Genomic DNA, 27,105 nt, shown 5'->3' with positions numbered 1-27,105 from the left:
TTCCTTTATGTTTTCTAAGATAGCACTGTGCTTTGCATATAACACCTTAATAAGTAAGAGTGACTCGTAAACCCTTTCTTCCCCAAAACTTTTAAAATAAACCTTAAATGCTACTATTTTTCTGTATTACTAATGTTTCAAGCATAAAAATTTAGTGCCATAGTTATTTATTTGGTGTTTTATAAAACAGGTATTTATTGAAAACCTCCTCTGAGCCAGGAACTGTTACAAGGCTCTGGGTATACCAGAGTGAATACAGAGGTCCTGCTCTCAAAGAGCTTACAGTCTAGGAAGTGAGAAAGACAGGGAAATACACAATTTTAACATAGTCTGGTAAGAGCTACAGATGTTATTGGTAACTAGCACCAAGATATCACAGGAGCACAAAGGAGGCACCTAACAGGATCTTGAGACACAGCAGAAAGGCTCATGAAAGAGACTAGAGGGCAAGTAAGGGTTATACTGATAAGGATGAGGGGTAGGAGATGATTGATTCCAGCAGACAGAACAGCATATACAAATTAGGTGCAAAGGCCTAATCCTTAGAGCATCATCTGCAAGCTGTTCACTGTGACTGGAATATGAATGTATGTATGTGAAAAAAGAGGCTATAAAGCTTGACCCCCCCCCCCAAAAAAAAGCAGTTGCAGCAGCAGCTTGACAAGATAGCTTTGTATGCCATGCCAAACAGGACTTTATCTTGAGGATTATTGGGTGGGGGGGGGGGAGATATTAAGCAAGGGAGCAAGGGAGTGGCATGGTCCAATTTTAGAGATTTAATTCTGGCTACACAGTGGTGAGTATTTTGAAGAAAGTAGCTGGAAGGCTATTTGGTCAGCCCCCCAAAAGTAAACTTTTACCCAATTTCTGTGTGCAAAAGAGGGATTACAGAAGACTTACAAAAGAAAAGGAAGTATGCATAAGACATTTTTCTTGACCAAATCTACTCAAGGAAAAAACTTACTAGAGTAACAATGGCTTAGGCACTGAAACGTGGTCCTTTTCTCACATGTAGGCTACCAATAAGAGATCCATTAATTTCTCTGATAAAATGATACCTCTTTTGACGCTGAAATTACAATCAACTTATCTTTTGATAAAATTCAGAGAGCTATACATTTGATCTCTAGAAGCATAAAAAGACTAATTTCTCTTAAAAAAAAATTAGGTTAAACATCACATCCCCCAAACCGTAAGGTATACTGGGCTCTACAAACGCAGGAAAAAACGTACAATAAAGATGCTCTACCAACACCTGGACTTTCTCCAGTCACTGGCCTTCTTAAAGTTGCTGCTGTATCAGGCTATCTGGCACTCCATAAAGCCAAGTTGCAGAGTGGGGCGTTCACCTCAATATCCTGCTCATAACCCTCTTTATTAACGCCAACGGTATTGTCACTGGTGTAAGCATTACTAATTACGGTCGCTGTTGCTGTGAACTTGTTTTCAGAGCTTGCGCTGGTTGTAGACACTGACGCCGGCAAAGACTTTTATTTCTATATCAAGTAAATCTCGGCAGGGGAAAGTCATAAGCTCGCTGAACTGAAAGCTCGGGCTGGAGCAGGGCCGGGATCCTGAGGTCTAACCAACTGGGTGAAGGAGAATGAGGGGATCAGAGCTTTGGGGGGAATGCTTCCGACGTCAGCCCCTTCTCCTGCGGAGTGGGGGGAGCCGAGCACGACTCCGAGGACCCCTCCTCTGGGCAGCTGAGGCATGTGAAGGCCGCTTTGGGATGAAAGACGACAAGAGGAAGCATCTACGACAGAAACCCTCATACCCCCAGCCAACTCACCATGATAAGGAGCAGCACAGCTCCCGCCGGAAGACGCTCTGGGAGCTGGTTTTTTCCCTAGAGCGGAAGGGGTGGGGCATCAGAGGCCGATTGGCGGAGAGGGTCGCGGGGGCGGAAGTGCGTGCAAAGCCTCTTGTTCCCGCCTTCTCCCCGGCTGTCACTGCGTTCTATAGAGGCGAAGGCAGAGGCTAGAGTGACCCTACCGAGGCTTTTGAGGGGTAGGTGGAGTAGAGAGCTAGAGACCCTGTCAAGGATCGGTTAGGGTTCTTTTTGTTTTGTTTTGTATTTTTTTAAATGTATAATGTATTTTTTATTTAAATTCAGTTAACATATAATGTATTATTGGTTTCAGAGGTAGAGGTCAGTGATTCATTAGTTGTACATGTAGGTTTTTTCCTGCGTTTGTAGTGCTCATTACATCACATGCCGTCCTTAATGTCCATCACCCAGTTACCCCCTCCCCTGCCCCCTTCCCCCCTCAACAGCCCTCAGTTTGTTTCCTATGATTAAGAGTCTCTTATGGTTTGTCTCCTTCTCTGATTTCATCTTGTTTTTCCCCCTTCCTTCCCCTAGGATCCCGTTTTGTTTCTTAAAATCAGTGTATGAGATCATAATTGTCTTTCTCTGATTGACTTATTTTGCTTAGCAGAATACCCTCTAGTTCCATCCACCTTGTTGCAAATGGCGCGCGCGCGCGCGCGCACACACACACACACACACACACACACACACACACACACCACCTTTATCCATTCATCTGCTGATGGACCTCTGGGTTCTTTCCATAGTTTGGCTATGGTGGACATTGCTGCTTTAAACATTGGGGTGCAGATGCCCCTTTGGATCACTACATTTGTATCTTTGTGGTAAATACTCAGTAGTGCAATTGCTGGGTAGTAGGGTAGCTCTATTTTCAAGTTTTTGAGCAACCTCCATACTGTTTTCCAGAGTGGCTGCACCAGCGTGCATTCCCACCAGCAGTGTAGGAGGGTTTCCCTTTCTCCACATCCTTGCCAACATCTGTCGTTTTCTGACTTGTTAAGTTTAGCCATTCTGTTGTGAGGTGGTATCTCGTTGTGGTATTGATTTGTGTTTGGTTAGGGTTTATTTGTAATGTTAGGAAAATTTCATTTAGTGCTGAAGCGCTTTTACCTATGTTGTGTGATGTAATTTTTTGCAATACTTTGTGAAATAAATAGTATTCCCGTTTGAGGAAGCAAGAAGAATAAGAAACTTGCCCAGAGACATACAGCTAGTTCTCCAGAGAAGCTGAATTTGAACTCAGACCAATTACAGGATACTGTGTCCTGTTTCCTAAAACACTACTTAAATTCTCATGAAATTAATTTTATTATGGAAGTAATATAGAATACAGGAAATAAAATAATGCGATACAGAATATGCAACACATGTGTGTATCAGGTACTGGTCTCATAAAATTATGTCCCAGTAAGAAGAGACAAAAAACAAATAGGGAGGAAAAAATGTTTAATATATTGATAGTGTCATGTAGAAAATAGAGTTATGCTACAGAGAGTGACTGAGTGGCTAATTTATAGTAGTCCAAGAAAGGTTCTCTAAGGAAATGAAATTTGACTTCTGAATGACAAAGTCTTTCTGTGAAGATTATTCCAGGCAGGATAAACAATACAAATACCTAAGTCAAAAACAAGCAGAAGTGTTTCAAGGTCTGAAAGAAGGCAGTGTGTCTGGAGCTTTGTGCTTGAGGGGAAGAAATGAAGAGATCTAAATGGTAAATGGGTCAGATCAAGCAGGAATTTCTAATGGAGGGGTAAGGAGACTGGTTTCATTTTGTTTTGTTTTCTAAGTGAGACAGGAAGACTGTGGAGGGTTTTAACAAGGGAGTGACCTTTACATTGTGGAATGGAGAATGGATTTTAGGTGGATAGTAATAGTGAACATTTACTAAGCACTTAACGTGGTAGGCACCATTTCATGAGTTCAGTATTAGCTCATTTAATCCTCCTATCTGGCATTTGGTATAGGTACTATTATGAGCCCCTGCTTGGAAAATTGTATGCCAAGGTCACATACTTACTTAATGGCAGATCTGGAATTCTGTGCTACAGAACCTAATTCCAAAGCCTTACCTGCTACTGTGTGCTTACTACTCCTGGACAAGATTAGAAGCAGGAAGACAGGTTAGGACATTATTGCCTTATTTACCCAGAGCAAATCATTCATGATTTTTTGAAGTTTCTTTACAGTCTTTTTTTAAACAAAATTGGATTCAAACAGTATATATTGTAGTCTGTCTACTTCATGTAAGGATGTATTCTGACTTTTCCCCGTGTCTTAATTTTCCTAGAATGTTTGTTTTAATGACCTTAAACAATTCAATCATAGGTATGTGCCTTTACATAATTCCTTATTGATGAGTATAACAGGGTTTAGACATAGCAAAAATAAATCTCTCAAGCTATTTTAAGAAAAAAAAAATACTACAACAACTATAGAGGAGATCAACAATTAAATAGAAGACTTGAACAATACTATATACCTATTAGACCTAACATATCTCTAGAGTATACCATCCAAAAACAGCAGAATACACATTCTTCTCAGGTACATATAAAGCATCTTCCAGGATAGTACATATGTTAGGCCATAAAACAATCTTCAATAAATTTGAAAGGATTAAAATAACAGTATGTTCTCCAAACATACTGGAATGAAATTAGAAATCCATAACTAAAGGAAATTTGAGATTTTCACATCTTGTGGAAATTAAAAAACATAGTCTTTAATAGTGGGTCAAAGAAGAAATCACAAGAGAACTTTGAAAATATATTAAGATGAATGAAAATGAAAACTCAATATACTAAAACTTATTGGATACAGCAAAAGTTGTAAGCAGAAATTTATAGCTATAAATGCCCATATTTTAAAAAGAAGAAAGATCTCAAGTCAATAATCTAACCTTCCATCATAATAGAGAAAGAGCAAACTAAAGCAAGCAAAGTAAGTAATAAAGCTTGGAGAGGAAATAAATGAAGTAGAGAATAGAAAAACAATAGAGAAAAATTCACAAAACCTTTGATCTTTGAAAAGATCAACAAAATTGACAAAGATTTACCTAGACTGACCACATGAAAAAGAAGACTGAAATTACTAAAATCAGGAAAGGAAGAAGGGGACAAGTTACTACTGGTCTTACAGATATAAGGAGGATAATAAGGGAATATTATAAACAATTGTATGCCAACAAAGTAGATAGCCTAGATGAAATGGACTAATTTCCGTAAAGACACAAACTACTGAAACTGACTCAAGAATAAATAGAAAATCTGACTAACTGTTTAACAAAAGATTGAATTTATAATTAAAAATTTTCCACAAAGCTCAGGCAAAGATGGCTTTACTGGTGAATTCTACCAAACATTTCAAAATAGGAGGGAAGACCTTCCAATTCATTCTACAAAGAATTACCCTGATGCCAAAACTAGAGAAAGACAAGAAAACTACAGACCAACATCCCATATGAATATAGATGCAAAAAACCTCAACAAAATAGCAAAATGAATCCAATATATAAAAAGAATCATACACCATGAATGTGTGGGAATTATCACAGGAATGAAAAGTTCATTTAACATATGAAAATCAAGCAATGCAATTCACCATATTAATAAAGGAAAAAAATCACGATTATCTCAATAGATGCAGAAAAAGCATTTGACAAATCCAACACCCCCATTAGAAAAACAAAAAACTCAACAAAGTAGGAATAAAACCACAGAAATGGGTTATGTTGAAAAATTAGCCCTTTTAGTTTGGAGGTATACTATTTTGTAATTAGATCTAGATCTTTGTGTAAAATCATTAGACTTTTTATTTTGAAAATATTTTTGCCATTAACCTGTTTATTCTTCCAGCTGCTTTTGCTGTTCTTTACCTCTATTATAAAGTCTTGTTCTGTTTTGTTTTTATTGTATTATTTCTATTTAATGCATAAGGGAACATTCCAAAGGAAACAGATGTTAAGTATAAACCTGACAAACCTTCAGTTCAATCCAAGCCAGCTCTGAGGTCTAACAGTTGCAAGTTCCATTAGACTGGCAATCAATTGTTGAAAAAGTGATTGGTCAAACTTTGCTTTGGTTATCCTAGGCCTCCATGAGGACATTCCCTGTCTTGTCCATTGACCATTTTGATTAATCCATATTCTGGGGTCAATGATTGTTTGAATGTAATGGCATTTCCCCTCCCTGACTGCTTATAATTTTTTTTATTTTTTGGCAATGTGATGTATCCAAACATAGCCTTTGTTGTATTTATTCTGCTTGAGCTTCACTGAACTTTTTGGATCTGTAAGTTGATGTCTTTCAACAATGTGAAGAAAACTTTAGGCATACTGCATCAAATGTTTCTTTTGCCCCACTCTCTGCCTCTCCTCTCCTTTTGGATTTCAAATCAGAGGTAAGTTAGATTGATACTGTCCCACAGGTATCACACTTCGCTATTTTTTTCTTTCTCTCTGTGCTTGAGTTTGATAAGTGTATCAGCTTGTCTTCCAGCTGTCTTTCCTCTGCTGTCCAGTTCACGCTGAAGCCCAGTGAAATTTATTTCAGATACTAGGTTTCATTTCAAATTCTTTTTTCATTACCAGACTTTCCATTTGGTTTTTAGGATCTATTTCTCCACCAAAAATCCTAATCTGTTCATCTTTTTTTCCTATTAATTCTTTAGTTAAGTTTTAAAGCTGATTTAAAATAATTTTGTTAATTCCAACCTGTGAGCAATCTCTGCCATTTGCTTCTACATATTTTCTATTGTTTATGGATATAATTTTTCGTTGTATGTTTAGTAATTTTTTTATTGTGTACTGGTGTGGATGTGTTGTGAAAACTCTGGATTCTGTTTTCTTCTAAAAAGTGTGTTTTCTTCTGGCTAGCTGTTCAATTACAGTAGATAATCTTGATGCTGTGAAAGTTTGACTTTAAGCTTTGTTACAGTGAGTTTATCGTTTTGCCCATAGTCCTAACTATAGTATGGCCCTTAGGTCTAGGATGTTGTCCTTCCTCCTTATTATGGTCCTTTTTGGGTCTCAATGGAAAACCCAAAGTATTTACTAAACCCCTTTTAGTGGAATTTAAATTTCAAACTCTGTATTCCCCTGGAATACAGTTCCTTTACAGTTCTCTAGATTTCAACTATTGCTTTCTGGTAGGTTCCTTTGAATATTACACTGCACAGGTACAATTTTGGAGTCCACCAAAGATTTGAAAGAAATTTATAGGCATATCCTGGAGTTTATATCTGAAACTCTAAGATTTCCCTCCTAATTTCCAGCTGTTTTACAAGTCCCAAAGGACTCCTCAGCCCAGAACGACGGTTACATTCTGCTTGAAGTCTATTTCTAAGCACATTGCACAAACTGGAAATTGCCCTTGGGGTAAAAGCTAGTTAATGTGGATCTCTTCTAGTACATGATTTTGTGCAGTTTCTGCCTGTTTTTGCTTGCTCTCTAGAGTCTTCTAATCTTTGCTTTTTATATTTTGTTCAGTTTATAATTATTGGCAAGAGTTAGTCCAATACAAGCTACTCCTTCACTGCTAGACTGCAACCTCTGAAACCTCAAAAAGTTTCAAATAAAAAAATTAAAGGCAAAATAAAATTTATCATTTATTTCCAATCCATTAGGATAAAAACCCACTTTATGCAGCTGAACCTTTTCATTTTTTTTTCTGAAGAAAAATACAAAAGACCAGATTAAAATTTGAGATAAGCATTTAAAGTAAATCCTCTGACTCAAGAGTCCAAAACCAAACTGTTAATGGTTCATTCTACCAAAACAATTAGTTTTTGTACAAAACATAAAGAATTTTACCCTATAAAGACTGCTGTATATTTACTTAAATTATAATTCTAATATCTGTTTTTCCTCCACTTCTTCCTAAGCACAAAGCATAGTCAGAGATCTAATAACCTCAATGGGCAGACTGTCTTAGAATAAACTTTTACTTTTGAGATATCTGGGAAAGACAGTACTGACTTCCCTTGGCTCAATGTCCAGTACATCAGTAAGTTTTAATACAGTTTACAAAACACTATCATATTAACATGAGCACATTAACCTTTCATGTTTAAGCATTATCTTTTAAGAAGTTAATGACAGAGAGCTCAATGCAGAATCCAAAAGGTCACAACCTAAGTCTAATATTAATTCAGAAAGACTCTGCAACTTCTATCTTTATTGAGAAGACCAGACCAATCCCTTTCACCTCCTACTGTATCATTATCTTATTTTCATGGTCATTCTTTGAGGAGGAAAAAAGCCCAGCTTAAACGAAAAATAAAATAAAAGTTACAGAAAATAGTTCTCTAGCTCTAAGCTCAACTTCAGACTTTGGTCAGAGAAGTAAAATAACTTCTATACTGTATGGAAGGTTATTCATTCACTAATATAATTCTGACTCAGTGTTTATGACAATATTAGCTTGACTTTTCTATCTTTTAACATTTGAAATCTTTGTTATCTAAAAACTATTCCAATAAAAATAGTGAACTACATTACTGCAGACAGAATCATGATAAATTTAAAGATTATATTTTAAAAGTTGAACATGAAGCATAGACCTTTAATATGACTGATCAGTTATTCAAGTATCAACAATGTTAATCCTTTTCTAAATGAAAATACAAAGTGAAATTTTATGAGCTTTATTGAAAATGTTTTAACTTTGGATATTCCCAATTCTTGTCATCATGTATACTGCATCATCTTTCATTATCAGTATTTTATAATTGATGCTTTAATGTTTGAGACCTTAAAAAGATACAACATATGACTGAAAATGGGCATGGTTCTGGCTTAAAATTTTTTTTTCTATTTATCTCAACCCTCATTTCTGTTATCCAGGGAGTTCTAAGGTCATGATTAGAGGAGACATTTAAGTTACAGCTATAAATAGCACATTATCTTAAACCATACATCTTCTATATGTAGGTAAATCTTTAACAGGAACAAGAAGATTAAAATTAAGACGAATGTATGTCTTCATTATAAAATTCCTATATAGATGGGGCAAGTTTTTAATTTTAATGTATTCTCTCAAAACCAAAACCAAAGATATTTTTCCTAAATGAAAAAAATCTGTTACTACTATAAAATTATTCTTTCCGCCCATAACATTTTACATAAAGGCACCAAAGAAAATTTCTGTAAACAAACTTTTAACCAGTAAACTAAGGGCAAATATCCATTTGCCTTTATTACAATATTTAAAAAGCCATGATATGAGTCTCTACTTCCTACAATGACAGTTTTATAATAAAATCCAGGCATACTTATACAAACGAGAAACAATTACTGTACATTTTTGGGGAACAAAAGACAGATTAACAGACTAACTTTTTAGTTAACAAAGTGAGCACAAGAAACCTATAAAATGTATGCAATGTATAAAAATTCAGTAATTTTTTAAAGTTTCATTGAAGGGATTAATAATTATTAAGAATAAAAGACGGTAGATCCACTGGCTTATAATTATCCTGTAAACAGTAAGAAAGCAATAAGCAATAAATTAGAAATGTCTTAGCTCTCAGTTCTTCCCTTCTCTCACACAGAAACCACTTTTACAGCAGTTAAAATTGGCCTTCTTAAATATTAGAATAATTCTAGCAGAAAATAAACTCCATTAGGAATAAATTAACAGTCTACAATAGATTTCTGACAAATATATTAGAAAAAAATACTGCAGGTCACATGAGGATTGATCTACATGTTGTAATGACAGAATGACTCAAATCTTCTAACCGTCTCTTTTTCTATTTTACTAGATTTGCTTTGTTGCTATCAACAAATTGCTTTCTAAATTGATAACAAGGTAACAGAAAAATGAAAAGTGAAATGCAGTATTTAATGTGTAGATTTATGAAAAAGAAAAAACCTTCAAAATACTTATTCCTATTACTGTTACATAGGAAGAAGTTTCATTTGGCACACTGGACTTGTAAAAGAAAAGAAAAAAAAGAAACTCAGAGTGTTTGGCATTCTAATCATCTGTAGTAAAGATAACAGTAGGAAAGGAAAATAGAAAAAATTATTATTTTAAGAAAAGACATCAGAAGACAAACAACCAAAGGCGCTTGTGTCTTCTACCATTCACTGTCTCTGGAATACTTTCATCTGCAACACAATATACAAATTATTATTTACATTATGATTATATTGGTAAAGAAGACCAGAATCAGTTTTGGTTGTGCTCTAACTTACAGTGCCCATCGGGATAACCATGAACAGGCCTTCAACAAAATACTCCAATTGCATTGTATATTTTATTTAAATTTTGTTTTATGGTGCATCTGCTGGGGTGCACAAGTAAGACTTAATTGTAAGACTCTGAAAAGTCCTGTAAACTTAGGCTCAATTTCTGTAGCTGATAACTATTCAATGAAGATGGTGTGTTTCTCTCTTCGAAAGCAAAATGTTCTGCAGGCTTACAAAGGTCTTTCCTTAAACAGTGGTATCGCCAAAGTCCTTGTTCCAACGTATGTACGCTTCTAAGGTTTGAGGGCTCACGCTGCGTTTTATCTTTTTCAAGGATTCAGTGAAGTCAGATAATCGAATATTTCTCATCTAGATTTTAAAAAAATACATGATAATACAAATGATGAACACATATACAGTAGTTAACCCAAAGATGGATTAAAATAATGATGCTGTCTATTACTGTTATAAATATATACATGTATTCTTAGAAAATCATGCCTATCATCTTATTTTACATACTATTATATTTAGGCAAGTTCGCTATATAAGGAATCTTATCAAAATGCTATACTAATGGGGCACCTGGGTGGCTCAGTTGTTAAGTGTCTGCCTTCGGCTCAGGTCATGATCCCAGGGTCCTGGGATCGAGCCCCACATCGGGCTCCCTGCTCGGCGGGGAGCCTGCTTCTCCCTCTCCCGCTCCCCCTGCTTGTGTTCCCTCTCTCACTGTCTCTCTCTGTCAAATAAATAAATAAAATCTTAAAAAAAAAAACAAAAAAAACCCCCAAAATGCTATACTAATATACTTTTATTATATATGCTTTATTTCTTAGGTATTAACATTTTAAATCATAATATTTTTCCCATTATAAAAACAGAAAACACTCATTATAGAAAATTTGACAAAATACAGACAAGCAGAAAAAAGAATCACAATTCCATCATTCAGAATTCTCAGGTCTCACGCACCACAAGCATACTCTAGCTAAATTCATGCTGGGTTTATTAGAAAGGAAGATAGTTTACAAGAAGCACATGAGACTTTTAAGGAAATAATGCCTTTTACAGCATGTAGGATGCTTGTCTCTGAAATTTTCTAATATTAATATTACTTATAATGCATTTTATATAATTTGGTCTCATTTTTTGACCTTTTAAAAAGATTTTATTTGAGAGAGAGAGAGAGAGAGACAGCACAAGCTGGGGGCAGGGCAAAGGGAGAGGGAGAAGCAGGCTCCCCACTGAACAGGAACCCTAACCCTAACCCAGGATCCCGAGATCATGACATAAGCCCAAGGCAGACACTTAACCGACTGAGCCACCCAGATGCCCCTCATTTTCTGATCTTTTTAATTGGCTATGAGAATGTAGAATAAAACAATGCTGAGTCAACATGAATCTATAATTACCTGAAAATTTTTAAAACTCAAAAGGAGCTTGGCACAAAATGAACAGTTTTAAAAATTACCACTAATATATACATGTGCATTCTGCCCAAAAATAAGTTAAAGAATTTGAGACAAAACCTCAACTGATATTCATATATACTCTTCTTTTTATTACTCTTATAAAACCCAATCTAACTATTTCACACTCTCTGATATCTTGATGAGCACAGATCGAGAAAATCACCCACACTTGTAACTTGTAGCCTAATCTTAGTCAAAAAGGAAAAGGATATATTGTTACCACATAATCATCATATGAGGCCTACATGTTTTTTTAACTATAAAACACACACTGGCTCTTCCTAAAGCCCAAAGAGTAGAAGGATAATGAATGTAATGTATTACCTATGATATTCTTGAATAAAATTTGTTATAGAAATTCAGGTCTTAAAAGCTTTTGATGAAATTCCAATTGAACTGTACAGAAGGGTATACATAAATACATGAAATTTATATATGATATTTTGAAGTTAGTAAGAGATGAATGTATACAGTAGGAAAAAGCAACTGGTAGCTAATTTGAGAAAGAGAAAAATAAGCAGCAAAGATATCTTTTCAAAACAAACTAATGAAATAATAAAGTTAAAGTTAAGATGGATACAAACTGTGTGCTTTATTTTTTATTTTTAAGTAGGCTCAGTGCCCAACCTGGGGTTTAAACTCACAGCCCTGGGATTAGGAGCCACACACATGCTCTACTGACTGAGCCAGCCAGACACCCCAAACTTTGTTTTTTAAAAACAAGGTACATTATACCCTGAATTTACAGCCAACAATTCCTAGCCCTACCTTTTAAAAACACAGAATTCCAATACAATTATTTGAGTTTCTATTCTCACAGAATATTCTTTATATACCTTTATATTCCATGAAAGTCAAACTGGGTCGATCTCACCTGGAAGTGTGTCTACATACCTGTGCCTGACAACACACTTGTTAGTAAAGTTGTACTGAATAATGACTAAAAAAATTCTGGTATACAATTTTAGAAACCAATGCTTGTGTTTTCCTCTCCTCTCATAAATGCAATGCAACCGATAAAACAGATTTCCTTATTCTCTATAATAAAATGCATTATTATTATTATTTATGTATTTTAAAATTGTTCTATGGACACAGACATAGTACCCACTACTGCCAGACTCATTTAAGCATTTTATAAATGTTAACTCATTAGTCCAGGACTAACAGCTAAAAGTACTACCAAATTATTAATACTAAAACTATTAGATTAAAAATAAACTAGATAAGAGAATACAGTAGAACCAAAACTTGTAACAATGTAACCTAATACATAATTAGTAGGATGGTCACAAATGGTACCAGTAATGTTATTTCTTGTAATTCATTCAATAGTTTCAATAAGTTTTAATTTTAGTGTTCCTCTCTAAATTTTAGTATAAAATAAGGTTCTTACTTATACATTTTAAAAATAGTGGATAAAATTATATTTTTAGGTGTGGGATTAGAATTCAAGTAGATTTTATGCTGAAATATTGAAATAAATATACTCTATCAGAATGAATTAATGATATTTTAAAAATATGTATATTTTTCAGGCTCTTGTCATTGGAGTAGGCTAATTTAACACCAGTACTAATAAAAAACAATGTAGTATAAGTTTCTTTTTTTTTTTTTTTTTAAAGATTTTATTTATTTGACAGAGAGATACACAGCGAGAGGGGAACACAAGCAGGGGGAGTGGGAGAGGGAGAAGCAGGCTTCCCACTGAGCGCAGGAAGCCCAATGCAGGGCTTGATCCCAGGACCCTGGGATCACGACCTGAGCCCAAGGCAGACGCTTAATGTCTGAGCCACCCAGGTGCCCCTGTAGTATAAATTTCTAATCCCAGAGTCTTAACATTATTCTCCATTAAAATGAACCAGGGTTCTTGGGGTGCCTTGCTGGCTCAGTTGGTAGAGCATGCAACTCTTAAACTCAGGGCTGTGAGTTTGAGCCCCACGATGGGTGTAGAGATTACTTAAAAATAAAATCTTAAAAAAAAATGAAGCAGGGTTCCTGTAGAGTTGCTGATTCCAGGTGTTGGGATTAAGTGCCTTGCTCCCAGAATGCAAGAATACTTCTCAAAGTTCTAAAGTAATATTAAAAGGGCACAGCTTAATGTAAAAAGTAGATTTCAGTGGCCAAATGTAACCCTTTAAACGTTAAAAAAAAGTTATAATTGATTTACAGATATCTTGGGCATCTTCTGACATGTCTTGTAATGATTCCTACCTCTTGTTATATATGCCCCTCTGTAATTTCTTCCCCTTGAATGTGGACTGGACATTAAGAACAGAATACTGCAGAAGTGATGAGATGTCACTTTCAGGATTAGGTTATAAAGACTCTGACTTCATCTTGCTGGTACTTTCTCTTCTCCCTGGCTTGCTTGCTTTAATGAAGTAAGTACTATGTTGGAGAGGCCTATGTGGAAAAGAACTGAAGGAGGTCTTCAGCCAAGGGCTAAAGAAAACTGAGGCTCTCACCTCAACAACCCATGAGGAAGTGAATCTGGCAAAGAACCACGTGAGTGAGTGTGGAAGCAGATCTGCGGCAGTTGAGCCTTGTAATGACTATAGCCCCAAACAACATCTTGATTACAGCTCTGTAAGAGACCTTGGGCCAACAACTTGATTGCAGCCCTCTGAGAGAGCTTGAAGCAGAGGAGTTATCTAAGCTATGCCCATATCCCCAACTCCATGAAAATGTGAGATAATAAATGTGGTCATTTTAAGCTAAGTTTTTCGGCAATTTGTTATATGGCAATACATACCTATAGCAACAGAACTGTCTTGTTTTAAAGTCATGAGTTACTAAAAAAAGAAAATAAGACTCAAAATTTCTTTATTCTTCAAATAAAACAGGAACTATATTTAGGTTGACTTTGTCCAGTGAAGAAAAATATTGCTCGGGGCGCCTGGGTAGCTCATTCAGTTAAGCGTCCAACTCAGTTTCAGCTCAGGTCATGATCTCATGGGTCATGAGATCAAGCTCCATGTCAGGCTCCACACTTGGCAGGGAGTCTGCTTGAAGATTCTCTCCCTCCACTCCTCCCCTCACTAGCTCACTCACTCTCCTTCTTTCTCTCTAATAAATAAATAAGTCTTTAAAAAAAAGAAAAATGTTCAAATTTGATTGTACGTATATTCTCACGATGGGCAAAAAATATACAAAGGTTAACAGAGCCACTATCAGTAAAAAACTGGTCTCTTTTCTCATGCAATAATGGACAGATGTGTAAGACTTTCTATTCCCTAAGCAGGCACCTACTTATAAGTAATAAGGCTGCCAATTATTATATTAATCAAAGTGTATCAAAGCATTCCATTTATAGGTACAAGTGGACTTCCCAATTGACTTCCACAGGAAATGCTATGGCCTTAGAGCTTGAGACAGAATACTTGCAGATGAGGAGGTGAGTGGATTTTGCCTGTTAAGTCATTTGAGAATTTGTAGACTGCTTCTTACTGGAATTTATTTGCCAGTTGGTGGTTTTAGCTCATTACTGCCTTAATTAGTCCCTTTATTCCACATGGTCTTTCCAAGGGACAAAAACAGAGCCCTAAATTGTCACACAGTTGGTCTCTCCTCAGTCTGAATCTAGGGGCCAAAGTATAGGCGATATCAAGTTTACCTGTCCTAGGGCCAAGGCAGGAGAATGGTGTGTGGAGAAGAAATAATTCATGCATGATGCTTACTTTTTGGGTAGAAAGGTGTTTTAAGAACATTAAAAAAATATACTTATGGGATATTGTTAATAAATTATACTTAAACTATTTTTAAAAACCCACAAAACACTTTGGGAACACAAACTGTATAGTACTTACATGAAAAAATTTTTAAAAATGTGGAATTAAAATTACAAATCAGATAAAAGGGACTTGAAACTTATACTTTAAATGTGCATTTTTAAGGTAATAGCAGCTAAATGCCAAAGAAGGTATGTGGAATTCTCTGTTCCTAAGCTTCATTCAGATCAAACACACGCTAGGTAAACTAGACTTTTAAAATGGAATGGTGGTTGCAGTAAGTGTGAGGGTATTCTTAGCAATGTAGCTGATTAACTACCACACACAAAATACCCGAAAACAACTAAGTTTACTTAGAAGCTTGAAGAAAAAAGACTGTCAAAATGTGCTCAAATACATTCGTTCTCTATGTTAAGAGTTCACGGTCTCCTCAGTAGTTGCTGAAACTTGGTATACGTGCTGCCGAAGCGAGCACAATAGCTGTTGAAACTTGGGCAGGAAAAAATACCTCTGACGTGTAAGTTATAAATATAAGGCTGATTTTAAATGTTTGCTTACATAGTTATTACAATCATTCTGCATGTCCAACTTTATATTTTTTCAAAAGAAATGCCTTAGCATCTGATAAGAAATTGTAATGAATTACATTACAATGGTATTGCTTTTATAAGGACAAAAACAAATGCTGAAAATCTTACAAAATACAATACCAAGGAATTAACTTGTTACAAAGAGTAAAACTCTTTTAAGTTTTCTATAATTTTCTTCTGTTTAATATTTACATATCATTTGATAGAAAATGACTTAATGACTATATACAATATTTTTTGTCCATTACCAAAGAACACCATTAAGTGATTGTAATTTGATAGGCCCCTATATTTTGAAATAAAGGAAAGTTAACTTTTTCTAGCTTCTAATCAAATCAACTACAAAAATCCAGACAAAAGATATGCCTTACAATATAGAGAACCAGAGCAAAGAAAAGATAATAATAAAATAATATACCTCACTGGCAGACATATTCTTTACTTGTTCTGGTTTCAGTTCTGTAAAATATAAGACAGTCACTTAAAAAAAAGATTTCTAAGTTTAAATTGCTGAAGAGCAAAACCAAGTACAATGATCTAGAAGTACACGTTCAATATAAATTATTTCTATTAAAAGGAAGATACACATTAATATTAAGAGCACAATTTATAAATGCTTAGAATAACAGTCCATCTTAGGAGTAACTGGGAGGCATTCAATTTATCTGCATATTGCCCAAGAACAATAAATTTTACAAATTTGAGAGTAAACTTAAAAGAATGTAGCTTGTTCCTCACAAAGGCTTTATTTTTTTTTTTTAAACCCAGTAACTTTTATCTGCTTCAGAATAATAGCTAAAATATTCTGAAAAAATACAAATGGTTTATGTATTATGTACTGGTTGAGTCCACTATCTGAACATGATTTCATGCCTCTGGCAGCAAGAGTTTGACTAGAATGTTTGCCCAGAATTTCAAAATACATTCTCAAGGTTACACTTATCATTCTCCAAAGCAGCAATTCTGAGTCAGTACACTGTTTCACTGCAGGAGATCTGTTTTAGAAGTTGCACGTTCCATGTTCTAGTTTATCGTCACAGTCAGCAATCTGAGTGCATACCTGGGAGCATCACCCAGCCACTGCCCATGCTGGCTGTGGAAAAGCAGCTGAGAATATCTAAAGTGATATCACAGTGGTATTTCAGAATCAGCAAATAACCTTGAATCAAAACAAAGCAATTCCTCAAAAGATAACATATAATAATACAAATAAAAGCTTCTTCTCAGACACTTTAATTTCAAGTGTTAACAGAAAATTGAAGTGAAAAGAGCCAAAAACAGATAAGAACATTTCCCCTTTATTTTTCTTTTTTGCTTGCTTAAAAATGTTGTCTTTTCCTTTGTGTCTTCTGCTGGTTACCTACTATCAAGAAGTGAAACATATGGCAGATGGTAATTTATCGTGCTGAGCACTGTTTAATGTAGAGAGTTGTCTAATCACTATGTTGTACACCTGAATGAATATAACACTGTATGTTAACTATAAATTTTAATTAAAAAAAAAAAGAACTGAAACCTGTTGTTTATAACAGGGTCATGATCTACTCACCCATGGACTATCTTTGTATGGTCTGTGAGCTAAGAACGGTTTCACGTTTTTGTTTGTGAAAACAAACAAAACCCAAAAGAACATACAATGGAGAACATCTGTGGCCCCATGAGCCTAAAATACTTATCAGGCCTTTTACTGAAAAGTTTGCTGACTCCAAGTCTAGAAACTACTTTGTACCAAGTTTTCTAGCAGCTTAAATGCTTTCTTACTAAAAATAAAACATCTCAATAGGGACTTTTTAAACGTCTAAAGTGGTCTGACAAATAGGTCTAAATGTTTCAAGCTCTATACACATACCTCGGATAGGACCCAGTGCTGCATCTTTTGCCAAAGCTGTTAGATCACTTCCTGAATATCCATCGGTCATTCTAAGAATGGGAAGGAAGAAAGAGCAAATTATTTTCATCTTTGCAGATTTAAAATCTCCATGTAAAAAGAGGGTAAAATCTAGTTTGCCTCTGTCATCAAGCAGACAGCTATGCAATGTGATTTTAAGAACACAGAAAGGCTCACTTGCTGAAAACAAACAAAACAGTCTATGGCAGGCTCCTTAGATAATGCCTGAAATTTTCATCATGAGAACCAATCTTTTAGATTAAAGCATACTGTATCTCCAGGAGGCTCCATTACATTGTAAACAAATCCCTTGGAAAGGTAACATCTATAAGTCATGGCTGGCCAAAAGACACATAACCATAATTATTGCTCTGTAAGTTAATGTTTCTTTATCTTGACAAAAAACACTGCCAGTCAAGGTAGATTTCCTTTTTTTTTTTTTAATTTAAAATTTTAAAAATTTTTTCAAGTACAAACGTGGGGCCTAACGTGGGGCCCAAACTCACGACCCTGAAATCAAGAGTCACATGCTCTATCAACTGAGCCAGCCAGGTGCCCAACATACATTTCTTTAAATGTAGGACAAACGGGGTGAAGGAAGGGTCTGGGGTAGAAGATATTGGCAAAAAGAGGCACACCTGAATGGGATGCCACAGTGGAGAGTCCTGGGCAGCCAAGAGATTATCAAAGGGAACTAAAAACTAGGGCGGCAAAGGGGAAGAAAATAAAACAGGAAAAGCAAGCATTTACTTATCATGTACTATGTTATATAACTATAGAGATCAAACATTAGCTGAATTCTTTATTGGAATGACGAAGAAGAACCTCAATGTTTCTAGGTATTGAATTTATTCTTTTTCATAGGTATCTGGGAACTCAGAGTTTTTACTAAAATTACTAGCTTATTTACATACTTATTTAAATTACCTTATGAGATTTTTAATGAGTAAAATTCAACAAGCGCACCTTTTATATTCAGTTTCTACTTAAGTACACCACTCATAAAACAAGCTGAAGATGCAAAAGTTAAAAAAAATTACGTATAATACAAGAGAACAAGTTTATATGAAAATAATTGTGTTGGTGTGGGCAGATATAAGACATTTTAAAGTTTTAAAATTATTTTAATACTACTTAGAAGTGTTTTTTTTTTTTTTTAAGATTTTATTTATTTATTTGTCAGAGAGAGAGAGAGCACAAGCAGGGGGAGCGGCAGGCAGAAAGAGAAGGAGGCTCCCCGCGGAGCAGGAAGCCCGATGTGTGACCTGATCCCAGGACCCTGGGATTATGACCTGAGCTGAAGGCAGACGCTTAATCGACTGAGCCACCCAGGAGTCCCTTTAAGTTTTAATAAATTTATAAAAAGAATATAGTACCATCATCAGATATGTAGGTCAGGTCTTGTAGAGGATCTAGAAATTTAAATTTAGATATTATATATATAAGAATAAGAGGTAAGAAAAAAGGTGAAATAAAGGATGAGACGGTTCTCTGAAAAATAAATTACTCACTTCAGACCTGAGTTTACTTTAAACAAAAAAGAGAAAGAATTCTTAAAAAAAAAAAAAAAAAAAAGAAAAAAGTTTTAAGGTAGACCAAATCAAATTACTTACCTAGCAAGTTGTGCTAGTTCTTTTTGGGTCAATGGGCTTCCTTGCTTACATAACAGATTTTTAAGTAAAAGTAGTCGTGTCTGAAAAGAAATATTGAAGAATTATCAGTCCCAAGAATTAGCTTAACAAAATATCCGTAAATTAGGTTCAAATCCTGACCCTCATTTATGAGCTGAATGATCACAAACAAATCACTCTCTTAGAGCCTCACTCATGTCTGTTAATTGGAGTTAAAACTACCATTTTTGGGGGTGCCTCAGTGGCTCAGTTAAGCATCTGACTTTGGCTCAGGTCATGATCTCAGGGTCCTGGGATCGAGTCCCACATCAGGCTCTCTGCTCAGCGGGGAGTCTGCTTCTCTCTCTCTCTCCCCCTGTGCCCCTCCCCCGCCCACTCATGCTTTCTCTCTCTCAAATAAATAAAATCTTTAAAGAAAAATAAACTACGATTTTTTGAGAGTTCTTGAGAGGCTTAAGGATAATCCAAAGAAAACACTAAAGATGTAGCTGCTGCTACTATCAAGGATGTTAAGGATCTGAGCTGGACAATCACAATTTTTAATTTTTTAATACTTTTATTTTTTTCTAAAGATTCATTTATTTATTTTAGAGAGAGAGAGCATGCAAGAGTGCAGTGTGGGGGGGCAGAAGGAGAGGGAGAGACAGAGTCTTAAGCAGACTCTGTGGCTGAGTGCGGGGTTCGATCTCACAACCTAAGTGGAAACCAAGAGTCGGATGCTTAACCCACTGAGCCACCCAGGTGCCTCAACAATCACAAATTTTTAAAAACACTTTTATAGATGTATGAATTCATAGAACATTAATCTCCCCATTGTAAGTATATAATTCAGTGACTTTTAATAAACAAACAGTGTGCAACCACCACCATAATCCACTTTTAGAACATTTCTATCACCCTAAACAGTTCAGTTATGCCTGTTTGCAATTAATCCCCACTTCCACCCCTAGCCTTTGCAAACCACGATTTCCTTTGGTGTCTAGAAATATGCCTTTTCTGGACATTTCATACAAATGGAATCATATGATAGGTTATGTTTTACATCTGGTGCCTTTCACTTAGTATGTTTTTGAGGTTTTTCCATATTACAGCATGTATAAATACCTCAATCCTTTTATTGCTAAACAGTATTCCATTAAATGCATATGCCAAATTTGTTTATCCATTCTCTAATTGATGAACATCTTAGATTCCCTACAGTTTTGGCTATTATTTATAAATATAAAAGTTCTTGTACACATCTTTGTGTCGACATATGTTTTCATCTGTCGTGGGCAGATTCTTAGGAAAGGAATTATTGGGTCTTATGGTAAGTTTACATTTGTCTTTTTAAGAAATTGCCAAACTATTTTCCAATGTGGCTGTATTAATGATTGGAAGATCAATACTGTCAAGATGGTAGGTCTTGTTTCTGCTTAAAGAAAAAAAAATTCAAACACAGATACATACCTCCTCATTTGGCAAAGACACATATACCCGTTTGATGAAACGCCTAAAAAAAGGATTCAAACAATTTTAAAAATATAGTTTTGAATGTAAAGGTAACTCAGTTCAAGTAGCAAATGACAAGAAAAAAACTTTTAACATTTGAATGCATTTTAGTAGTCATCAGTGTGAAGTTATTTTGAGTTACTTGTTTTTTTTTTAAAGATTTTATTTTTAAGTAATCTCTACACCCTACATGGGGCTCGAACTTACAACCCCAAGATCAGGAGTCTCATGCTCTACTGACTGAGCCAGCCAGTTGCCCCTTGAGTTACTCTTTTAAAACTCTCTAGATATTTAAAGATTATGTATGTGTATCTTTTTTTTTTTTTTTTTGAGAGCGAGCGCAAATGATCATGAGCAGGGGAGGGGCAGAGGGAGAGAGAGAGAATCCCAAGCAGGCTCCACACTGAGCACAGAGCCCAACATGGGGCTTGATCTCATTACCCTGAGACCATGACCTGAGATGAAATCAAGAGTAAGACAACTCAGTCAACCGACTGAGCCACCCAGGTGCCCCTGTATGTGTATGTTTTCAATAGCAAAAATGTATTAAAACAAACAAAATATCTGATATAAGCAGAATAAGGAAATCTCTGCTACCTTCCTGAAAGTGAAAACAACTAAAACCAAGGACCACAGAAACAGAAATGTAAACTTCACCATCAACAAACTCAGGTAACATTTACACAACTAAAGTGTATGAAGAAGGGCTGCCTAGGGCAGTGAAAATTACACTGATGCAGTCAAATGCTCTACCACTGAGCTATACCCCCTGAAAATTACACTGATGAAGGAGCATACGCACAGGATCTGTTGCTGCAGATTCCAGACGTGGCTATCAGAGCACAGAGTATTCCAAAGGAAATAGAGCATACTCTGAGGAGTAATAAAGCCAAACTCCCATATTTAAACAAGCAGATGAAGAATGGCTCTGTGATACCTAGTCAGAAGCAGGGGAATGGAAAGGAAGGTGATGCCAAAAAAAAAGAAATTCAAAGACACATCATCTTTGTAAGAAGACACCAGTCAGTCTGGGAAGATCACAAACTGTCCTGTGCTGACTAATCTTCTTTATCAGGTAGGGTTTGATTGTGACTCAGGGAGACTACCTGTTAGTCAAAGCTATTCATAGGACAACTCAAGATACTTGCTCAGTATCTTATTTTTCTAGCTCTTCTCCTATAATATTACTCCAAAACTAGGCTTTCCAAGAAAACTCCCCTTTATTCAAATAAAAATAGTAAGCAAAACAGGCAAAAGCACATGGCTAATTTCTTTAAAGTGCCAAAGAAGAGGGAAAAGGTTACAATAAATAATAGAGAATATACACAAGAAGGTTTGCCATACAACAAATTAAATTTGTGATCAAATATCTTTCCATGGAATAAAATAATTTAATGAAAAAAAAAACTCCTAATAAAACAAGAACTCAATGAGATATAAGGACTCAAGGCATTGACTTACAAAAGCTCAAGGAAATAAGACAAAAGAAGATGAAAAAATGGGATGGCAGAGATCAGGAAAGCAATGAAAATGAAGAAATCCACCACAGACACAAAAGTTACAAAAGTAGTAGCACAAAGAAGATTAGACACAAGCCCAGTAAGCAGTAAGGACAACAAACAAGAAAACAAACAGAACAAAGAAGACCTAAGAGTTAAAAAGGATTAGAAGGAAATTAAAGATATGGAAGACAAAAAGATACAATACAGTGAAAGAAAAAAACCAGAAGAATGAATTAAGAAAAAAAAATTGAATATAGTATTCAAAATAACTTTCCTAAAACAAAAGAGGTTTCAAACTATCAATTTAAAGAAACACCAAATCCCAGAAAAAATAAAGACAGATCAACATATTCTTCTTTTTTTTTTTTTAAGATTTTATTTATTTATTTGACAGAGAGAGACACAGTGAGAGAGGGAACACAAGCAGGGGGAGTGGGAGAGGGAGAAGCAGACTTCCCGCTGAGCAGGGAGCCCGATGTGGGGCTCGATCCCAGGACCCCGGGATCATGACCTGAGCCGAAGGTAGACGCTTAATGACTGAGCCACCCTGGCGCCCCAACATATTTTTCAAGTAATTAGATTTCAATGGTTAAAAATTATATCTAGTAAAAAGAAACAAATCAAGTTAATCCATAAAGGTGAATAAAAGCAGGCTGGCTTCAGACTTTTACACTGCAACATTTAATCCTAGAAACAATGGGGCAATGTAATCAATTCCTCAGGAAAAGAAAGGGAGGCCCAAGAATCTTATGCTGAGTCAAACTGTCCTCCCAGTAGGAAGGGAATAAATTTGTTCAATCACACAAGAACACAGAACACAGTTCCCATGAATCCTACTTTTATTGGCTTCTTATGAAGCCCAGTGAAAGGGAGTAAGAATCAATTCTGGAGTTTTAAGATCAATCAGAAGAAATAAGCAAGCTGCCTGAAACCACAGAGTGTAAACTAGTTTTCGTGGGATCATGGTGGTTCTTTCTTCAAAATCTATAGTAGTTAGTAAGTGGCCAAAGGATGGATACCAGGAGGAAAATAATGACTTTAGTCTTCAAATTAAGAGTGAAGGAAATAAGAGATACGTGAGATGAACACAGGAGTAAATACACCTGTAACTGACATGTGTTTCTACATAATCTCCCTACCTGAGAACAGCCTCATCAAGCTCTTGTGGCCTGTTAGTTGCACCCATTACAAGCACTCTGTCATCTCCAGCAGACTGCACCTATAAGCCAAAAAAATTTTTTAGTACTTTTAGATAGAGTGATCACAAAAACATGATGAAGGTATCTGTATTTCTAATTTGGGTCATTTAATAGGAAAACATATACACTAAAATACTACCACCTTAAAAATACCATAATCAATGCTTACACCATCAAATTCTATTAGAAATTCAGTTTTTAGACGTCTACTAGCATCATGTTCTCCTTCTCTTCTTTCACACAGAAGGCTATCAACTTCATCTAAAGGAAATAAAAGGATAAGACTTTAATTAAAAGCCAAGCTATAGGAGTCATAAGAGATTAATCTAGTTTACTACTTAAGTTATTAATATCCTTTGTCCTACTCAATTCATTAGTGTTTAACTTTGCACTTCTTTAAAACTTTTTCCTTCTGAATAATCTTTCCTATCATACCTCTCAAATTTGGAAAGGGGAATTTCATAAATACTCAACTAACTTAGTTATAAAACGTGTTCTTACCTATAAAAATTATAGAAGGCTGAAGTTCTCGAGCCACAGCAAAAAGAGCTCTCACTAATTTCTCTCCTTCTCCCACCTGAAACAAGGCATTATACATTGTAATACACATAAAATGCAACATTATTACAGCTGCTTAAATTTCATGATTAAAAATCTAGAATCTAGGAATTTAATTTCCTTTCTTTGCAACAATCAAAGATTTGGTTTAAGGAATTGGCGGGGATGGGGGCTACTGAATTGTCTCGTATAATTAAAAAAATAGACTATTATTTAATACAAGCTGGTAAGTACTTTATTATTATTATTGGTGCTGAAACCTGGATCTGCCCTGGTAAATACTTTAAAAAATGAAATATATCTCTGTTCTGCTTGACCCTGCATTCCTAAGAATTGAGAATGAAATAGCTATTATGGGTGTAACTAGTGAGAAGACGGAATATTAGGGGAGAGAAAGAGATACTGTACATATTTCTTAAGCCCTCAGTTGTAGGATATATTTATAGAACAAGATAAGCTGGAAAGTGCTCTCCTAAACTAAACTTACTTAAATTCATTCTCACCATATCACTGTCAATAAGTATAAAAATATTTCTAGGTAGCCCAAGAGGTCTATGAACACCCCTTGAAATATTCCAGGGGCTGAGACACTACTAAAACCATTCTATGCACTAAAAGCATCTAATGAAGGGTCATGAGGTTTGGAGTAATCTACTGTAAAAACTCCTCCACCCTCTAGGTGGCATCTATTTTTTTAATTGAAAATTTCATTAAAGAAAAAAAAAGAATGGCCTCAGATTTAGAATCATGAAAACAAATAATCACAGAGCTAGAAGGAACTGCAGGATATGACCTCTTACAACATCAACACTTCAGAAGTGAAGTGAGGCCTAAAAGTGGTATTTTCTTAAGGCCAGCTTAGTACACAAAAGTTAGGCTGGAATTCCTCTCCCCTAACTTCCAAGACAGTGTTTTCCAGTATATAATGTTGGGTACACTTATTTTAATAACAATTTTACTTATAAAACTTCACACAGAAAGTAAAATTTAACCAAGAAAAGAGGTATAATTCTACAGTTACTTTAAATTATTTTACAAAAATGAGAACCCTGCCAATACCTGATCTTGAACTTCTAGTCTTCAAAACTGTAAGACAATAAATTTCTGTTGTTTAAGCCAGCCAGTTTATGGTACTTTGTTACACAGCCCCAGCAAACTAAAACAGCACTGACAGCACAATTCTAACTTTAAAAGAGCCTAACTTTCTATTTTGAAGAGTGACTGATTTTCATCATATCTAAATATAGATATAAAACTCAAAAATATTCTTTGTGTAATGTTATTAGCATTTATACTTAGTAACATTTAGACAGTAACATAAAACATGACAATATTAGAAAAAGAACACTCACATATTTTGAAGTTAAACTTGCAGCACTTATATTAAAGAAGGTTGCATTGGATTCTGCAGCTACTGCTTTAGCCTTAAAAATCACAAGGGCAAATATTACATTAGTTAAGTATCTTTCTTTAAAAAGATAACCACATTTGATCAATTTTTTTAAAGATTTATTTATTTATTTGACAGAGAAAGAGAGAGAGAGAGCTCAGCAGTGGGAAAGGGAGAAGCAGGCTCCCCACTGAGCAGGGAGAGCCTGACACGGGGCCCGATCCCAGGACCCCAGGATCACGACCTGAGCTGAAGGCAGACACTCAACCGACTGAGCCACCCAGGCGTCCCACTTTTGATCAATTTAAACACTAGCAAAGATTTTCCAAAAATATAAAGTATGACACAGTTCCTGACATGTGGTAATCAGTGTGTTTCCTTCTCAGCAAAGAGAAAAAGGTCTAGGAAGAGCTTTGCTTCTTTCCATTCACTTTATTTTTTCTAAGGGGGAATAGATAAGGAGAGGTTAAAAAAAGGGACTTACTCCCTTCTTAATTATAGAAACATAACTCGTTTGGAGAGAGAGAAACAGCTAAACACTTTTCTTCTTTACTTTTCCCCTCTAGAAGAGCTATGCAGGAGAAAGAGGTATCCAGATCCCAGTAAAAACTTGGGTAAAAGGATATTGAAAAAAAATCTGTTATATGTCAATTATACTTCAATAAAAAAGAAGGAAAGAAAAAAAGTATATTATGTGATTATTTAAATAAAGCTATTAAGATAGTAAAAACAACAACAACAACAACAAAAACAAGGGTTAGAAAGATACCCCATATAGTAAGGTAAGCTCTTCTGAGGTAAAAATATTATTTAACTTGGGTAAATAATGAAAAATACACTGTTAAATTTAACCAGCCCAAAACATACTACTGAAGATAACATATTTGGTTTTCCATCTATTTCATCATTGAAAACATGTTTAAAAACTTAAGTGTATTATAGCAAAAAGCAAATCATAAAAATAATCAACTCAGGGACAATGTAAAGTTTCTTTTTTTCATATTACTATTTTTCATAGTAAAATTATTTTCATATTCCTATTTCTAATTATCTAAACATTCAATGGGCGCCTGGGTGGCTCAGTCAGTTAAGCATCTGCCTTCGGCTTGGGTCATGATCCCCGGGTCCTGGGATAGAGTTCTGCGTTGGGTTCCCCGCTCAGAGGGGAGTTGGCTTCTCCCTCTCCTGCCTCTCCTGCCTCCCCACTTGTGCTTGCTCTCTGTCTCAAATAAATAAAATCTTTTATTTTTTATTTTTTAAATTTTTTAAAAGACTTTATTTATTATAGAGATGAGAGAGAGAGAGAGCATGAGCAGGGGAGAGGGGCAGAGGGAGAAGCAGGCTCCCCGCTGAGCAGGGAGCCCAATGTGGGCCTTGATCCCAGCACCCTGGGATCATGACCTGAGCTGAAGGCAGATGCCCAACCGACTGAGCCACCCAGGCATCCTCAAATAAATAAAATCTTTTTTTTTTTCTTTGAAGATTTTATTTATTTATTTGACAGAGAGAGACACAGTGAGAGAGGGAACACAAGCAGGGGGAGCGGGAGAGGGAGAAGCAGGCTTCCCGCAGAGCAGGGAGCCCGACACGGGGCTCGATCCCAGGACCCTGGGATCATGACCTGAGCT

At 35.6% G+C, this 27,105-nt stretch overlaps 2 protein-coding genes across 7 annotated transcripts in view; both read right to left on the bottom strand.

Annotated features, from left to right (window-relative positions):
• Positions 1 to 1,843, bottom strand: part of SLC30A6 (solute carrier family 30 member 6) — a 37,242-nt gene extending 35,399 nt beyond the window's left edge. For both annotated transcript variants that reach the window (XM_032410252.1, XM_032410253.1), the window contains exon 1: positions 1,793 to 1,843. In XM_032410252.1, coding sequence (XP_032266143.1) covers positions 1,793 to 1,795 — 3 coding nt within the window. In that variant the 5' untranslated portion in view covers positions 1,796 to 1,843. The remainder of the gene's footprint in view (positions 1 to 1,792) is intronic.
• A 3,661-nt stretch (positions 1,844 to 5,504) lies between these two features.
• The window catches only part of SPAST (spastin), a 63,021-nt gene continuing 41,420 nt past the window's right edge, over positions 5,505 to 27,105 (bottom strand). For 4 of the 5 annotated variants that reach the window (XM_032410247.1, XM_032410243.1, XM_032410246.1 and 1 more), the window contains 9 exons: positions 25,440 to 25,511; positions 24,031 to 24,106; positions 23,699 to 23,790; positions 23,470 to 23,549; positions 20,787 to 20,829; positions 19,320 to 19,399; positions 17,668 to 17,738; positions 16,237 to 16,277; positions 5,505 to 10,394 (listed from right to left, as the gene is read on the bottom strand). In XM_032410247.1, the coding sequence (XP_032266138.1) occupies positions 10,272 to 10,394; positions 16,237 to 16,277; positions 17,668 to 17,738; positions 19,320 to 19,399; positions 20,787 to 20,829; positions 23,470 to 23,549; positions 23,699 to 23,790; positions 24,031 to 24,106; positions 25,440 to 25,511 (678 nt within the window). In that variant the 3' untranslated portion in view covers positions 5,505 to 10,271. The other variant, XM_032410245.1, reaches the window with a different exon arrangement.

This window comes from Phoca vitulina, unplaced genomic scaffold (genome assembly GCF_004348235.1).
Source record: "Phoca vitulina isolate PV1807 unplaced genomic scaffold, GSC_HSeal_1.0 scaffold12, whole genome shotgun sequence".
NCBI classification, from domain to species: Eukaryota; Metazoa; Chordata; class Mammalia; order Carnivora; family Phocidae; genus Phoca; species Phoca vitulina.
The sequence above is the reverse complement of the archived record's forward strand: the minus strand, read 5'-3'. Positions and strand labels throughout refer to the sequence as shown.